Here is an 18,110-nt window from a genome sequence, read left to right on the forward strand (position 1 = left end):
AGGTACGGCGGACATCGCTGCGTGAGCGCATTTCAAAGGGATCGAGCGCACCTCAGAGAGAGATTAATACCTTGATATCGTGTAACCGCATCGAGCTACATAACGCGAATAAAGAGTAATAAATTTCCAGAAAATTCGTCGACGGTTATGTCGACGTGCAAGACGGATCACCGGCTCGCACTGGCTGCGCGCTAAAGGTTGTAACGCGTATACATATATGCGTATATACTTCGGTTTTAAAGTTTCATGTTTCTCACGAAAGCATTGAAAATATTTTAACAGAAATAGTTTGTCCTTTTTGAATAACAAAAAAAAAAAAAAAAAAATATTTTAAATTTAAAAAAAAAACCGGAATTAAAAAGCACACATGACCGTTCCGTGTCTGCGGTAGAATGTTGTTAATATTCATGAGTTCTTTTCCTCGTGCCTCTTGCCCTGGACTAACTCTGGTCCTGAGTGACTTGCCGCTCAAAGAACTCGTTTAACATTCTAAGTCCTTTCTCTCTTTCCTCCCTTCCCCCCCACTGCTTATTTTTTTCCTTTTACATCCCACGACTATAGCTCAACCCGATGAAGCGCGGTGAGGAAGTTCGAGAGGGCTGACTGCGGAACGTACAAAGCCACACGCCGTATACCCAACCCTGGGGTACACGGTACATCCACGCGTGATGATATCGAGCAAACTTTCGGAGCCAAATAATAAATCGATACAAACGATATGCTACGAGTTTATTCACACGCGGCAAACCTGACGAGCCGCTCGCGATACTCGCGATTGAAACTTTAATGAGATCCGATCCGTCTAGGCTAGATACGCTCGCAATATAATTCCGATCGCTCGATTTGTTTATATTCGTTCGAAGTACCGATTCATTTGAGCTCGAATCCCTCGGAAGGAAATCAACTCGAGCACTCGATGGAATAAGTTCTCGAATGTTATTAGCAACAATTTTCCACCGAATACCCGCGTACATTCACCAGGTAAGTGGCACGCGGGCTGCAGGACGTCCAACGCTTTGACGACGAGTGGTATTAATTACCTCTCTTAATCATTCAGCGAGACTTACACACGTTCGTGAACGTATATATGTATATATCTATATATAAGCACGGAAAAGTACCGAGGCGAAATATTCGGTCGAAATACGTCGGGTATACGGTACGTTCTCCGAGGATTTTGCGTAATTGAAATTTGATTTTAATTAAGATGAATGCGATTTCCCGTTGAGACCGAAGTTTAACGGAGTGCAGATAAAAGAGAACCTTCCCCTCCCCTCTCCTCCCACAGCTGACGGGTACGAGGGAAGATAGAAAATCGTACCAGCTCAAATACTTCCGTTAAGTATAGCAGTTGAAATATGTATAAAATGGAATGGCTAATACTCGATAATGTCCTGAGTGGGCTCGCTGCACTTTACAGTCACATGCCGGATGGACAGTGAATTTCACAAGTAAGTATGCAAAGTGTAAGGTAAAACAAGCTATCCAGCTCTGTATCTTTAATTGAAGAAGATTCGGAGTAGATGCGATTATACCGTATATATGTGTACGTTACACGTATACATGATTCAACAGTTCGCCTCCGCGGAGAGCAGAGAAACAGAAATGCAAGGGAACCGGAGGTAGACGTCACAGAGTGACATCCGTGATGGGACGAGAGTGGTCCTTCGCCTCGCCTGGTTAATCCGGTAATATCGCATCGGTACATCCGGGGTGTGAGGAGGTGACGGTGGGGCGGGTGCATCGTTCGGAGAACCCTTCGGGATGTGCCGGGGCCATTGTGCGGGCGGTTGTTCCCCGAGCTTCGTTAGAACTGCCACTGCTGACGTTGTTAATAAACAATGCATTAATGAGGATAAATACGGAAGCAGATTCAAAGGGTTCGCCCCCGCCGCCATTCGAGCACGCGACTAGGCATGTGTTGTAAATATAGGCGTGCGGTACATGCACGTTTACCTATACTCGTCAACGCCGTGCGCATAGGTGTACGTTGTACGGTGTACGCAGTGTGTCTACATGGGTGGTACGCTCGGATTATTTCAAATTCCGACCCTTAGTTGCGGGAACATCAACGCGAGGGTTCGTCCTGATCCTTCGGTTCAGATTTACGCACAAACGAAAAACTTGCAAGCGTAGAAAGAAATCCAACGAATTTGAACCAGCGAGGTCAAAAGACACGGATTCAAAGATTTCCTCGTGTGGTGATTCAGACGGAGATTTGTCAACGTGCGATTTTCCTACCCTACTTCTTTGCCCGCAACCCCTTTTCCCCCTTCAACCCTGCCTGTACAAACATTACTGTGCGAGTTGCCGAAAAAAAATAAAATAAAATAAAAACGAAATACACGTGCATTTTCCACTCGATTTTTCGACTCTTATTCGCTCGGTGTACCGGGAAATGGTGAAAAATTGCCGCTTCGTCGGCGATAGACTCGCAATGGTTCCTTCTTTTAAAATAAAAATCGTAGCGTAAATCGTATGCGTATATAGTTATTTTATTAAATGCCGATGGGCCTAATTGTTGGTAAAAAAGGGCTGTAGATTTCTTCGGTCTTTTTGCTTAACACGGATGTGTTCATACATCGTATAACAATTCGTATACTCATGCAGTAGGTGAACGTTTTTTTTTTTTGTTTTCGGGAGTCAGCAAGACGGAAGGGCTGGTGATTTTTCACTTTCCAAAGGTGAAGAGGGGATTTTTTTTTTCTAAAATACTGGTATGAAGAAGGTATGCCAACATTCTAGCTTTCATTATAATATTTTCCCGACGATCTTGCAGCAAGAGAGTCGAGGGAGTCGGTTGTTCGCATATATGTTTTCATTTTAATTATCTAATTTTGTTTCTCCTCGTCGTTAGCGAGAACCAATTTGTGTAACGAATAATTAGAAAATTAATCACGCTCGTTGACCGTTATCGAGTATATTTCGATTCTGGTGAAACCCTCTCCTCATCGTTCTATCTCTCTTTTTATAATTATGTTATCATACACATGCCCAACATGAGCTGCGACACGTTTGTCACATACCATTTTCACGTCACCGCGACGCACGTAACATTAATATATATTTATCATTTCGTTATTATCGACACCGCCGATCGTCGGTTTTCTATAATTGATTTTCTAATTTGTTCCGATGTTATTGGTTTTATTTTTTCGTTTTTTTGTTTTTTTGTTTTTCAATAAAAATCGCTCGCAAAGCATAACGAACGAAAAGAACCGTACCCTACACACGTGTCAAAACTGTTTCCTACGTCGAATATGAATTTCACAATCCACAGCAAATTGTAAAGGTGGTGTTATACAGGTGAATGATAAAAGCATTGAATCCAGCGCGGAGAATCATGGAACATGGAACTTCTTTGTTCAAGAATGGAGTTTGCTGCTGTAACGGAAGGTGCAGCGTCACCGCATCGTTCAAGTTTCAGCATCGACGAAACTCGATAAATCCACACCATGGAATGACAGCGAGAAGGGCAAGGAAAAGGGGACGAGAACTTTGCCTGACATTCTATTTACTGCCATTGAGACAATATTATGCAGTCGGAAAAGTACATCTCGGTTACCACGAAGGTGGTATCTGCATGGGTGTACGCGGTAGATGAATGGTATAAGGTTCAGCGCTACGCGGAGTTTACGGGGGTCGTAAACAAAGGGGGCAAACTTTTGGTTGTGCAGAGAAACGAAGTATGGCGTTAAAGGTATACTTGATATTTCTCAAAGTGAGTTACAAATACGTTTTGCGGTATCGGTTCCGGCCCTTTTCGTACTTCCGTTACCGCATGTACGCACGTGATCATATTTAATGTAATCATCGTTACTCGGTATGATTGAAACGACATTGCACGACGTTATTTCCCGACTCTTCGCACTACTTGTAGAACATCGATGTTCATTGTCCGCAGTAATCGTGACATGAACTTTATCTATTTCTGGTAAGTACTATTGTTAACGCATTCGCAACGAACGTATGTGGGTATATATGGTACGCAATTCACGTCAATGCAACCGCGAACAATTTAACGTTCGTGGAATTGTATAATTAGAGATAGAATTTTAACCGAGCTAGATTGTACGTACGAGTCGAATTCGGGGAAAGAGGAAAATCAAAGTGAAACGAAAAATAGAAAAAGATATAGAATTACCAACGTGGTACGCGGTGATTTGAATAGATGGCTGCTATTTTACTGTGGTACGGTTCCGATCGCGGGTTTGGTTTCACGTATAGCAATCTATATGAATATGAATTTCCATACGGTTGCAAAAGAGGCGAAGCAACCGCCGCCGAAGTTAAAAATTCATTGGAGACGTGGAAAGGTTTGTAAAACGAAAAAAAAGTGTTGGAAATAAAAAAAAAGAATCAGGGATCTTCTATTCCCCAGCGGACGTGGCGTCGTCTCACGTTCATAGGGATGAATGGATCGACCCGGTCAGATCTCGGCTAACCTGTGCGCGGTTTCTATTTTCATTTATTATCATAATGTGCCATTTTTTTTTTTTTTGTCGCTTTATGTTGTTCGAAAATTTTAACGACGTTCGTACGGATGAATCCCCCGTTGGTGGAACGGGATGTCCGAAGGAAATCATCTGGGCCAATTAACGTCAACTTGGCATCCGTGGCTCTTCACTTCTGTTCCTTCTCCGCAGGCTGTATAATGCGGCAGAAGTACGTATGTACATACATACCTTGTATACAATACCCAGCTGTCGCCACGAAACACCGTTTCCTCGGGTGAATTTCGTCTTCAGGTTTGCCGATTTGCCTGGTTTGGCCGGGTGATGGTGCGCGATGAATCAACCATCCGTCACTTTCTACGCGCCTGCAGTATTCCCCTGCCCTTCTCGCCACCGAAAACCTCAAGTTGGACACAAGCGTCGATCCGCGAACGGTATATAGCGTGACCGCTGCACAGACCGTAATGTTTTGGTTATCGGAACTATCATTGCCGAGGTCGAGATAAATTGATCAGGTTACGCCGCAGGGGTTCTCGATGCTCCGGTATGTTGGCGTAAACTGTGAACCACGATTCACCCTGCAGGGCTCGTTGGCGTAGACGGTAAGGACGGAGGGCGTCTAAGATTGGATGAGATATTATTTATGTGACGACGTAACATCCGGCTTTAGAGCCGGCGTATCGCTCCCCGTGAACTTACGGTCGGCCAACGAGATATCTCGGAAACTCTCCGTGCGTATACTTTATTCAAGAAATTCATCTCTCATGACGGCTTATTACTTCTGGGCATCGTTCGTTCCACACCTTCGATTCCTCTCAATTTGAACTCCGGCCGAGAATAAGCCCCGGGCTCTGCGCCGAGAAAATTGTTATTCAAATGACAGCGAGGAACAACATTGATAAAAATTTCCTTTGATCATGAGAAAAGAGGTGGAACGAGAAAAAGGCAACAGAGATGCCGTTGCGATTTTTTGTTTTATCACACTCTCCATTGCTGCGTCTTTGTGGAATGGTTAGGTAGTTTATGTGATTATTTAAGTAGTCCGTCCTGTATTAACGTGATAAAATATAACGGAGATTCGCTGTGGTGCTGGAATGGTTGGTCATTTGGAAGACGAACGGAAAAGACGGTTAGAGCTCTTTTGGAAGATAGCAACCGAAAGTTCGGATACGTTTCTGGATTTGACGACCACTGGCTCACTGACCAACGCCGACTCGGTCTTGCCTCGTCGCTTTAATCCTCCATTGCTTCCAGTCAATGTGAAATGCATTATTCAGTTGTCGACCGGTTGCCGCATATGCGTGATGCCGCAGACCTAAATGTTTGAGTTTGGGCCGGACATCAGTGACAGCGGTGCAAACTCCCGAACAAATGCGACTTTCGGGAAAGGGGGCGTGTAATACTACCCTGTTCACCGAAACACCACGTGTCGTGACGATGACATTGTCAACGGAAGATTCATCGGATCGTGCAGACTTCCACCAAACTTCAATGTCTACCTACAGCGTGTATCAGCTGCAGCTGGTGCAGCGGGAGATCCGCTACTGCCGTATATACGAAGAAATTGGATTTCCGAGTTGGGAACTATCGAGGAACATGTATTCGTTATCCTTTCCGTATTAAAGAAATTTTCGATGTATAGATGCGCATAACTACGTAACATACGTGGACGTAAGACCCGGAAGTTGTTGCAATAAAATATTGCATTGCACCCAAGACTGATATTCGTTGGGTAAAAGGGTGAAAATGTCGACCGCTCAAATATTTCGATTCTTTGGAAACCTTGAGAGAATGAAAGACTATTCGTGATCGTTTTGTGACCCGTACGCATTTGTCATTAGCACAAGATATCGAGCTCAAGATGCAAATCGTCGCGTTGCAGGTTGCAACAGAGCGTGGAGGTCTTCGTGAAAAAAAGTTGAAATCTTTACGTCGAGCGTGTACGTGTTTTGCTTAGCAAGCTAGTTGCCAGGGCAATGCGGCGCGACGTTCCCGGTGAAGAGGAGACCGCATAAAACTTGCTGAAAATTCAATTGGCAATTATCGATGAGGGCTCAAACTCGCTGCGCGTTGCGACAAGGGGAACAGAAGACAGGATGAAGTAAAGTGGTTAGGAGAGGTTATCCCCCTCCTCCTTTCTAACTGACACGGAAGCACCCGCGTCGCGTTTCAGGCGAGACTGGGTATCTGACACCGCGAAAATTATGCTTACTCTACAGGATCACATAGCGATGCGAATATACGCGTCGTAATACACGTTGCATAGAGGCGCATAGGTACCCCGTACTCATAGCTGGAACCCACCATCAACCACCGACACTTTCAACGTCGTAAAACGATCGAACGATGCGTCACGATCTCTCCTCAATGGTCCTGACGTTCCCGGAATCTTTCGAAAGCAAGTTTTCCGAACGGCCGGGAATCCCCGCCATCATTCCCTGTGGTATATTTGTCCACGAATTCTCCTTCGCTGCATCCTCTCTCTTTCCTGTTCCTTAGCGTAACGACGTTGTTCTGAGTATACCGAGAGTTGGTTTTTTTATGGTTTCGAGGGTTGTTCTTACATGAGACGATGTCGTCTACACTTCGACTGTTGAGATGGTAAAAATTTCGGAGTTCTTCGAGTTTTCTCACCACATCGTTTGAAGTCTTTTTCATTTGTTCGACACTCGAAAAGCACCGCTAACTTTCATTCCACCGCGAGCAAGCAGATTGACGCCGATCAAACTTATATATCCACTCGTCCCGCGACATGCGTTCACCGTCGACGGGATTCGTAGTTGTAGTTTCGATAGCCTTTGTAGTAACCCAAAATATGACGATGGCTCGGCATCTTCCCAAACTTAACTCAACTATACTTATCTTGACTTAGCTCAGCCGAGCTCAACTCAAGTCGGGGGATGTTCACGCTCGGTTTCACTCAACAGATTTCAACTAGGATTTCGCCGATGGGCTTAAAACGCTTTAGGCATCTCGCGCTACTTATCTACAGCCAACGACTCAGTTATAAAAGTTGGTAAGACGAATCTGTTCCCTGTTCTATTTTAGCGCATGTGAGTACGGGCCACAACAGCTCGCCAATATCTCCGATTACTGCAATTGAACAAGTCGCAAAAATAAACGCCCCGGTCCGCACACGTGAAACATTCGAGTTCAAAAAACGAATGAAAGTTTTGAACGGATTCATACGTTCAGAATGATTAAACGATTGCATCCATCGTCAATTCTCACGTACGCGCGAGTAAGAGAGCAAAAAAAGGAAAAATTCACGTGATATTTTATCGTTGATGTAATTGAAAATGAATCGTGGGTACAGCATGACTTGTAGCATAGCTTGATTAATTGTGGCTAATAGTGATTGATAGTTTATGTTGTACGTAAATGGGTTGATATTAATTCCGATCATAGCCACTGGACTGTAACGACAGTAATAGTCTGTAGGAAATTTATTTGGGCTTTTTTGTCACAATTTTTTTTGTTCCAACTTTTCAGGTCATTCATAAACATGGTGATACGCTTGCCTTCACCGAAGCCAAGTGCTAACAAAGCGGAACTACTTTTCCCCTCAGCTGACCTATTTTCTTCAAACATTCCCCGAAAAACGAACAATCTCTCCTATTTTAGCACACCCGGCACGTTTTCTCATTTTTTAGAATCCAAATTGCCTTTCATACAGGGATAGTCCCAGTTTATTGTTCAAGGCGTCGATCGAACTCTGTTGTTTTTACGCACATGCGTGAAATAAATTTTCACATCCGTATTACGGTATAATGCACACCTCATCCCACTCGTATCTACTTTTTATTCTAGTGAATCCCCTTGAAGTTTTTTTGACGTTTCACGTCGCTTCGTACCTTCTCTGCTCAGTAAGTCTGTGCACTCTCATACCCGATGTTCAATCCAAAACAGCCTTCCCTCCAGCTGCTCGCCGCATCGCCAGAGATTAAAATTATTTCCGGTGATAAACTACTTACAAACGATGTACTTAATTACTCGTAGTTGTAACCAGTTTTGCTTATATCCGATGTCGATGGAAGTAGATTTCCTGGGGCAACTTATAGAATTGCCGCATCTGGCGATTTTGATGCTATAACTGAGGTTGAGATGTATGTACTTTAGTAGGTCACAAATATGAAGGATGGTTATGCTATTTGCTTTTCTACACTTCCAGCTCTCTTCTCGTGACAAAAACGATACACCATCTCAAGGCTATTGAAGGTTATTGCATGGATTTTTCCACCGTGTGTATATCGACTGAGGTGATTCGAAGAATGGAAATACTCGTGTCTGTGATGATGAGAATTATTGAGGAGCGTTAAATGATCCGATGAATTTTCGACGGGCAACGACAACAACCGGTTCTTTATTAATTATACGTATTAATCGCTGCTTAATCGCGTGTTATTTATTCCGCAACGGAGGTTCCCAAAAAGTTGGCCCCCTTTCAGAAAGTGTCCATAGTAATATGCTTTGGCAAAATTAATTAAACGCAGCGAACTTTAAAGTTCTTTGTGGGTGCACTGGCCCAAGGCGAGGTTCGTAAGAATAAAAAGGTTGGAAAGGCTGGCGCACTGGAGACCCGCGAGGGTTGGATGGATGCGCTACAGCCCTCGATAGAAGAAAGGAGAGCGAAGGAAATTAATTTTGCATTATACCTTCCCTAACCACCCCGTCCTTCTGCCCTTCTGCCCTCCTGCCCACCAGTCGGCCAAGCGTGGCAGCCATGGCAACGAGAAATCCCAAAGAAAGTCAAAATTAATTGCAAATCGAGTCCACATGGTGTTTCGCGCAAATCTTCACTCCTCCACGGATTCCCCTGCGAATGGATTTGCAGTTTTCTTACAATTATCCAGTTTCGGGGGAATGCGATGATCCTGCAGCTATCACTATTCCACTACATTCCGACGAAACCAATTTTTTAGAGATATTTTTAACTGTGGTAGACTAGAGCAACGACGGGGCTCCCGAATTATTGTTGTATGTAAGATCGAAGACGTCGAGAAACTGATCAAGCTTCCAGTGCTATTTTGCCTGAAAGCATCGAGCCATATGTATGTATATATGCTAGGTAGTCTGGTGATTGATGACGGTATTGACCCACGACCTCGAGCCAGCAGAGGTGGCTGCGCAAAAACTAAGAAGCGCTCTGTAGAATTTTCAATAAGGGGGCGGAAAAGAAAGATTAATGCACTGCCGAGCGGGAGACCGACGAGGAAGACGACGGGACCGCGCGTCCGTCAAAAGAACATCTTCAGGGCGGTAGCCTCCAACCTCCTTTCGCCCGACTTAAACCAACCCGTCCCCTCCCGTTACTCCTACCTCCCCACGTCGCCAAATACCTCAACGAACAGATCATGCGATACGTTCGACAATCGTTTCACATTATTCAGTTTAGTCGGTAAAAAATTTGACGAGAAAAACTTCGGATGATGAGAAACGTACACGATATCCAAGCGAGATGATTCGGCAGCGTGTTTTGAATTAATTATTTTTCACCTAATTAAAGCCGCTCGAAAGATAAACAAAACGTGTGTCAAAATTATACCGTCCAGGATAATATTTGAGGATCTCGTGCGTCAACAAGCGGGACAGAATTAATTTCCTTGTTCAGAAGGAGTTACATTTAGAAAGAAATTTTAATTACAGCAAATTCAAAGTGATCTACAACGTATGAGGGAAAATTAATTAATTCGCACAAAGACGTGATTATTCCCACACACCCATTTCGAGCATGTCACAATTTCGCCATCAGGAAACCGAGCCCGTATACATTTTAACGTTGTAACGTTCGATCAAACAACCGATCCCGGTGTAATTGCTAATCAGCAACACATCGGAGGTATCGTGTGACGTTACGGAGCAAAGTTCACGCTCGGTAGTACTCAATGAGAAACGTGCGTATAATTACCTAGGGCATGCGAGATCAGTGCGGAATAATTGCTGTTCGGCTTCAATTGACGCGAACGAGCGGTTGAAATTCCGTGTACAGACAATACCAGCTCGCTCAGCCTAGCCGCCTGCATAGAGATTTACGAAATTAACGACGCACCGGTGACAGGCCGCTTTTGATCGAGATTCTCGAATCAGCCCGTCCAGCGGGCCGCGGAGTTCGAATCGGCGATTCGTGCTCATTCCGATAAGAAACGACCGCAGCCGTTCTTCGTCATTGCAAAATAGTCCACCACCGAGTGGCGTCCAATTCTTCATCGGAGTAATTAAAAGTCATTCAATTATAGACTCCCGTCAACACGAGCGGTTAATTTCAATTGCCCTCGCAGGATGAAGGGAAAATACTCCGAACGTAGAACTTCGTCCACCAGGTCTGAACTCAAGCAGGGGTAGCAAAGGGTCTGCCCTAGTCACCGGGGTTCAATTATATCAAACCGAGTGACGCATTAGTATGTATTGCTGGCGTGTTTGCCGGCAACGACGAGTCGAAAGTCTATCCCAGTCTCGTATCCTTAGGAAAACCTTACTCCCCGCCTAACTACCTTGCACCTCCTTCCACCCTGGCATAATAAACAGCTACTCTGCATGGCCGCGGGGTTCCCAGCCCCAGCTTCGGAGTCAGGGGTGGCAGATCTATGCCTGTATCTCGGGCTGAACGCATCTCGGAATTTATTTCTGTCCAAAAGGAATGTTCATAAATTAGTTACCGAATGAGTCTCCTCAAATACATGGATATACCTTTATTGCGTGTACGTACCACACTGCGCAAGACGATTAACGAGGTTCGCTTAAATTTTGATGTAAAAAAGACCCATTTCCAAGCGCGTCATCGGTTTTGTTAATTTTTAATGAATTATACGTGTATCAGAACATTTTTTGAGCTTCCAAATTCGGCAAAAAATGGACTAAAATTGGCGTGGAAATATAATAACGAATCGAAAGCGATAACCTGCACCGTCGAAATATTCTCTGTGAATTACGAGCCATTTTGGCAGAATTATTTGAACCGATATTTAGCGTTGAGAAGATAGAATGATTATAAAAGGGAGAAAAGGGATCAAGTAAGGAGTCCGGAGCAATCAACGTGGCTGTTCCCGGCCACTTTTCATTACCAGCTCATTATATCTTCCCTTGAATAAAAACTTGAATTTCATGATTTTTGGAAGCGGTCCCGACGACTTTGGGCTCCCTTTGACGCGGACCTTTTCCACGCAATTATGGTTCCTCGGCAATTTTCCCAGAATATACATCCAATCGCCCAGAGCGCAGCAGCGGCGAGGGAGGGGGCAGCGGGGTAAAGGATGTAAAGGCTCGGGGAGAACTTGGCGGCTGAATGCCGAGGGGAAGAGAAGGGGACGTTGCGCCGATTCAGCTGGCCTCGGGTGAGGCTGTTGCAAATAAAAGTTGATGGTTATTACGGTCACTGATAAAGCACGTCCTGCCGAAAGAAGGTTGGCTTATTTTAAACTTGGTCTTAAAGAGAACTCTCCCTTCGTGTTTTTTATCTCTCTCCGGCCTCCCCGCTTCGTTTTCTGTTTCGCTAAACGAAGCACCCTGCGGTGGTTTCTATCGAAATTTTCTTCGAGATCAATAAGGTTCACCCATATAGGTACCGAAACAGAAGACGTTAATCCCAGCTGCCTAACGCACCACCGCGAATCCCAAACAATTTTCTCTACACGTCTACCCTCGAACTGTACAACGTATATAACTCGAAACGTAGGTACACAAGATGGATATACTTCCCAGAATTCGATCAGATAGAAAGAGAATGCCTAATTACGTAATGCGAAACGTAATGCCCACAGAAACCGGGATGTACATCCGCACAAAGTAGCCCTTAAATTATTCAACATTGTTACGGAATTATTTATCGAAAGGGGACGATTACCGATCAACTTCAATCGTCGTCAGGATCGCGTTTCTCATGTAAATTCGACAAAAAACATAAGTTGGACTCGGGAAACGAAAAATGGCGGTAACGTACCCGACGACACAGAACAGGTCCTGCTACAAGCAGCGGCAGCGGCATTTCCCATCCCGCGAATGCCAGTCAAACGTGGTATGGGATAAGAAAGGGAATATAGATAGAGACAAGGACAGGAGTAAGGAACGACTCTACCGCACCTTGCCTTCCCACACGGCACACGCTTTCATAAGATTAAACTGTCCGCTGGCGGTGATACACTGCTGATAAATTCAAAGAAAATTCAAATACTTGGTTTCTTTATTACGGGTTTTTCTACACCGTGTTAAAGTCCTTGGGAGTGATTCGTCCCTGTAATTCTCTGTAGCTGGAAACCGTTGGACTGCGGGATAGACTCGTCGTAACTGCAGGTGCTCGGGTTTTGTTTGGGAAGATTTACGAATCTAACGTTTCATTGGAGAATGGAATGTTTTATTACCAGGTAATTTGGAAAATTTCAAAGATGCCATCTGATATACAGACAAGGTGCGTGCTGTATCGAGATCGTTTCCGGATCGTCCGGGTTGAACCCGGATAGAAATTTTCCGTACACCCTTGGGAAGAAAAAAGCAAAACGCGGAAGTAAAATGGCTTCTTTTGAACGATAAACCAAAATATAAATCTTCCGTTATGTCTCGAGCGAAAACTGCAAAACATAAAATATCAATCGATTTCTGGGATAGGTCGGAAGCTGGCCTGTCGCCGTTTATAGAAACAGAGAAGAATGGAAAAGGATTGATTTTAGGAGATGGATGTTGCAGTGTCATGTTTTACGACGAACCTCGAGCCTTGAATTTCATCTCGCTCGACCAATACTCGATATGGTTTCAAAATTCAATTACCTACGACGCGGACGTACGGGGGCCGTAAGATGGTCCGGTAACATCCACCGGCAGTCAGCCTTGATATTGAGAAGAGCACATGGGCTGGGCGTGGTATAAGAGATAGAATCAAGAATCACCCGGAAAGCATGGCCCGGCAAGCGAGTCTAATAAAACGAAGTTTGGACGAAGCAATTGAAGTAATAAATCAGGGGTAATCCTACCGAGGCGCTTGCCGCCCGAAGAAGTAGTGGCATCGCGGCTCGCTCGTTCTGGGTTTGAGGTTGCAGCTTCCAGTCTCTAAATTTTAGGACCGCGGATGGCTACCCTAGTTAAAACCGTACTCACAGACTGGTCTTTCGACTATTCGGAGCTTTTCGTATTATTTTCCGAAAGATTCGGTCGCCTGAATAATTCAATAATTGTACCCTCATATTGTTTTTTATGCTATAAATGTAAAAGACCTTTGCATGTCTAATTTTTATTACTACACTTTTCGCTTCAGCCGTCGCGTGAATGGACGTAATCTGGATTCGCGTGATTTTAATTAAAAATTATTCAAAGCTAAGGTATTTCAGCGCGTGGCGGAGGCGGCGGCGGCGGCGGTGGTAGTGCAGGTGGGCAATAGCACTGGCCCTTCTGTTCAGCGGCATGTCGCGCCGCGCATTCCTTTAGCAATGACTTGAAAGGGTGCGGGGTGATGTGCTCCGATGCTTCGAGAAGTATCTTCGTCTGCCTCTGGTATTCCTCCTCCCTGGCGAGGCCATTTTCATACATCCGTTGATCTTCTTCTTTTTCGCCACGTCGTCGGGCCTCGACGTGGTCCCGCTGCGCTTTCAATTCCTCCCCGTACTTCTTGGCTCTTTCTTTCCGCTCGCTCTCCGCGAGCTCGGCGAGCTTCGCTTCAAGGTCGAGTTCTTTTTGCAGCGCCAGTGCTTCCTCCTCGGCCTCTCGTTTATCCCTTTCCACGGCGGCTCGTTTCGCTTCTATCTGCACCTGACGCCCAGCCATGACCTCGCGCAAACTTCGCTCACGCGCTTCTTTAAACTTTCGAATCGCAAGGGCGCGCCTCGTTTCCACGTTCTTCTTCGACTCCTCTATAATTGCGTCTACCTCGGCGTTCCTTCGCGCTTCCTCCTCTCTTATTGCTTCCAAGTTACTGAGATAAGCGAACATCTCCCGACGGAGTCGCTTCGCGGTTGACGATTTCGCATTCTTCTCTTTATCTAATTCAGCCTCGCCGAGTTGTTTGAACATCTTGTCCATGGCACTTTCTTCCGCAGCTCGTTCCGCCAAAATCTTCTGTCTCTTCATCAATTGATCCTCCAAGTCCCTCTTAAGATTTTCACGGTCACGGTTCTCTCTCTCTAAATTACGCTTCTCTTCCTTTATGATATTTTCCCACAAAAGCCGCAGAGCTTCTTGCTGTTCGACTTTCAACTGACGTTCCTCCGCCTCTAGGACACGAAGTCCGGCTATCTGATTATTCAGCGTACCTCGTACCTCTTTTTTAACGAGTTCTCGTCGTTTCGCCTCCTCTACTTCTCTCGCTTTTTTTGCCTCCACTTCTTTCAACATCAGGCAGTGCCAAAGAGCATCTAGCTCCCTCTCAGCCCTACGCTTCGCCTCATTCTCCGCAATTTGTATCAGGTTACAGCACTTCACATCTCTCGCGAGCTTCTGGGTTTTTTGCTCCCGTGCTTCCGCGCAACAAGCAAGGTACTGCTGCATACGTTTTGCCGCAACGGTCGCCCTGTGCTCCTCCGCGCGTTGCCTACGAAGATCCTCAGCCCTCACCCTCATTTCATTCATCCTCGAATCACCGCCGCGCTGGGCCTGGTCCACGACCTCTTTCGTCAATTCAACCTCTTCCGTTAATATCATAGCGCGCAGTTTTTCTCTGCGAATATTAATCTTCTCCTCGTACGCTGTCATTTCTGAATCAGACGAAGATCGCCACAATTTCACAATTTGTAAGAGGTATCAAGGTTTCCTGAATTCATACAAATAATTAAGAGAATAAGGATCAATTGTATCGTACCTTGTTCAACCCGGCGTCGAATATTTTCTTTGAAGACACGTTTTTCGGTGCGTTTCTCGAACTCGTATTGCCGGTTGAGACTCGCGAGTTCTCTTGCCTCCAGTTCGTCGTTCGGGTCAATTTCTGTCGATTTCCGCAAGTCGTAGAACTGTTTCATGTAGCGACAGTTGGATTTCGGCTCCCTCATCCTGTGAGCGCAGGATATGTTCGCGGTTCCCGGATAATCGATCGGATTGTGGCGTGATTTAAGTGGCGCACAATCCGGTAGTGGAAATTCACCAAAGTTCATTTTGACGATTTTTCGCACCCTTGTAATGCAAACGATGAGAAGGTTACAATTTTCTCGAAGTGACGTCGCACATGGCCACAACTGATGCCAAGAGTGCGTGGTAGGCACCCTCGATTCGAGGTCGATGATTGCTTGTTTTTTCGTCGTCAAGGTAACAGTACCTGTCACTGAATTACCGATTACCCCTTCACTTCGAACAGTGTCTCTTAAGTTCTGCAAGTAATTCGGAGATTTTTCATGGAACTCAATTAATATCGTGCGAATTATAGGCATGAACGAGTGGAATTTTAATTTTCCAGCATCGGAAAATAACGACATACGGAAGAAAAAAGACGGTGTTGAAATTTATGGATTAAAACTCGACGCGGAGATAGCGAGAGAAAACGAAAGAGGAAAAAAGAAATCGAAGAAAATGATGAAAATAAAAATTCAATGAGCCATAAACCGTGCGGTGGGCTGTAGTCTAGACGGTGTAAACTTTGCACGGGTTATAAACACCAACTTTAATCCTAATGGTTTTCTATGATCACGCCGGAGGCCCATAGATGGTTTGAATCCGACTGAAATCACTTTCCGGTTCAACATTTTCGGTCAAAGATAGTCACGCTGGAATACAGAGCACCGGGCGATCTGCTTTAAGGGTACAAATATTAAACGTGTACAGGGAGAGCTTTTCTTTTGTTGTCGGAATTACAATAATAAATCACCACGGAGCTCGGGCACCAAGAAATGAACACCAGTTAGCAGCGATTAAAGTTTAAACTTTCCTCAAAATATCTTGTATTAAGCGGATTAAAAGTGCGGAAACGTGAGAGGGCGAATCCTATTATACCTTTTATTTCCTCGAATTGTCCCCGCGAAAGCTGTTGCCAACAGAGTGCTTGCCTTTTTTAAAAAAACCCGACTTCGATAATTAAACCTGTACACTACTAGCATACACATCGCGAAAAATTTCTCCATGGAATGATTTTTATGTTTATAAAGCCTGTATCCTCTTTTTTTCTCCACTTTTCAGTTGTTTTTTTTTAGCATGAAATGCAAACGGTTGTATATCTCGGGGATTTTCACCCGAATTTTTCTCCAACGGAAAGGATTACATGACAAATGCATCTAGAGTTCAGATGCTCCCAGGCGAATTTCATTGCCATCCAGTCAGCCGCATTTGGGTTCAGGAACTTTCGCAGGCAAAAGCGTTGCGGTGTTGCGTCGGAAGGAATTGCAGGGAGCAGGAATACAACTGGCATAGCTTGGTTCAGGAATATTTCAGTCTGCTCTCGAGTCCTCACTTTAATGAAAATGTCATGAAAATTATGTATGCCAAATGAATGCTTGAAAAAAAAATTCTAACTTAACGTATACCTATCTGCATGGATCTGTATATCCGGAATATTTGATTATGTCGAAGAATGTAATGTCATTAATAATCACAAATTTCTCCGAATGCAAACAAAAAATTGGCAATTCATGAAGAACGTTCTTCTGCAGGTAGCCTCTTCAACATGACCGTCGATTCCCCCAACCTTTTACAACTGATCGAAAAAATGTGCAAATCATTGAATTCAGACCTAATTTATAATACACCTCCAATTTTAAGAATAAAATTGAAACCATCCAATCGAATTTTCCTGGGTGGGTAGCTTATTTGTAATGATAATTATCAAATCCCTGACTTTCCGGGCAAAAAATCCTTCTGGCTTCTTGATTTATGGTTAAATTTTTCTCTATACCGTTTTTTTATTTTCATCATATTTCTATTAAGCCGAAATAAATCTGGATTATGCAGATTCGAAATCTACCACCGACATGGTCCCCTAACCACGGCTCATTGTACGGTTTTAGCTTCGTTTAACCCCCTTGCCGTATGAGTGTCATCTGGATATAATTGATACATTCATTTTAGTTCACTCAATTATATGAATAGTTTGAATATTTTGAAAGTTGTCAATAATGCACCGCACTGATATTTTGCGTACTTCAATACGTTATTCAAAAATTCGTGCACATTATCTGAGAAAAATGGATGATGTATCCATCTACATCAATCGTTGATAAATGTGCATAGAAATAAAGAGTGCGACGAAACGCTGGATACGTTACACGGTTTCTATTACGGTGCCGTTGCATCGAATCAGAGGATCTGCTGTGATATTATTATTTGCAATCCCATAGTATGTGCTTCGTTTTTCAAAACACCCAACGACCGCTGTATGTTGCAGGTGCGGCGTACGTGCCATTTGCTTTGAAGTAAAAAAATCGATCTGCGCATAAAAACGCTGAGTTAGTTTTGAAAATATTCAAAGAACGCGCTGATACAATAGTTTGAAAAGTTTTGCAGATAATTTCACCGCGCCGATCGAAAATTGTAGAGCGACGTTTGTTTCCCACAAGCGAAATCGTTCGAGTATAAAATTATCATAACAAAAAACTCCGTGATTACTCATACTAACCTGACGTAGGGGATACCATGATCATCACGGTGGTTCCCCCAGGAGTGACGCAAAATTGCTGAACCCTGTAAATACTCCTAATGCGAGTATTTGTGCGTTCAATTTTTGGTAGTGCGGGGCTCTTGCGGTCGCGCAGTCCCCGC

The 18,110-nt window shown here is 44.3% G+C and overlaps 1 protein-coding gene and 1 non-coding gene across 2 annotated transcripts; one reads left to right on the plus strand and one right to left on the minus strand.

Moving 5' to 3' along the window:
• Positions 1–13,732: 13,732 nt before the first annotated feature.
• LOC105684758 (cilia- and flagella-associated protein 53-like) lies at positions 13,733–15,564 on the minus strand. The gene is made up of 2 exons (XM_012398381.3): positions 15,232–15,564; positions 13,733–15,127 (listed from the first exon to the last, which is right to left on the minus strand). Exons 1-2 carry the CDS (start codon positions 15,518–15,520, stop codon positions 13,755–13,757), a joined length of 1,662 nt encoding a protein of 553 aa, XP_012253804.3. The 5' UTR covers positions 15,521–15,564; the 3' UTR covers positions 13,733–13,754.
• A 2,395-nt stretch (positions 15,565–17,959) lies between these two features.
• On the plus strand, positions 17,960–18,110 carry LOC112695043. Its single transcript, XR_003150323.2, has one exon. It is a non-coding gene; the product is annotated as a U1 spliceosomal RNA (small nuclear RNA).

The sequence above is a fragment of the Athalia rosae genome, chromosome 1, assembly GCF_917208135.1.
Source record: "Athalia rosae chromosome 1, iyAthRosa1.1, whole genome shotgun sequence".
Taxonomy (NCBI): Eukaryota; Metazoa; Arthropoda; class Insecta; order Hymenoptera; family Athaliidae; genus Athalia; species Athalia rosae.

What these genes read in the sequence shown, in the direction of transcription:
- LOC105684758 (XM_012398381.3), bottom strand. Translation starts at nt 15,520, where the DNA reads ATGAACTTTGGTGAATTTCCACTACCGGATTGTGCGCCACTTAAATCA. An exon ending in TCGACGCCGGGTTGAACAAG is followed by an intron (nt 15,128 to 15,231) that starts GTACGATACAAT and finishes CGTCTGATTCAG; the next exon opens with AAATGACAGCGTACGAGGAG.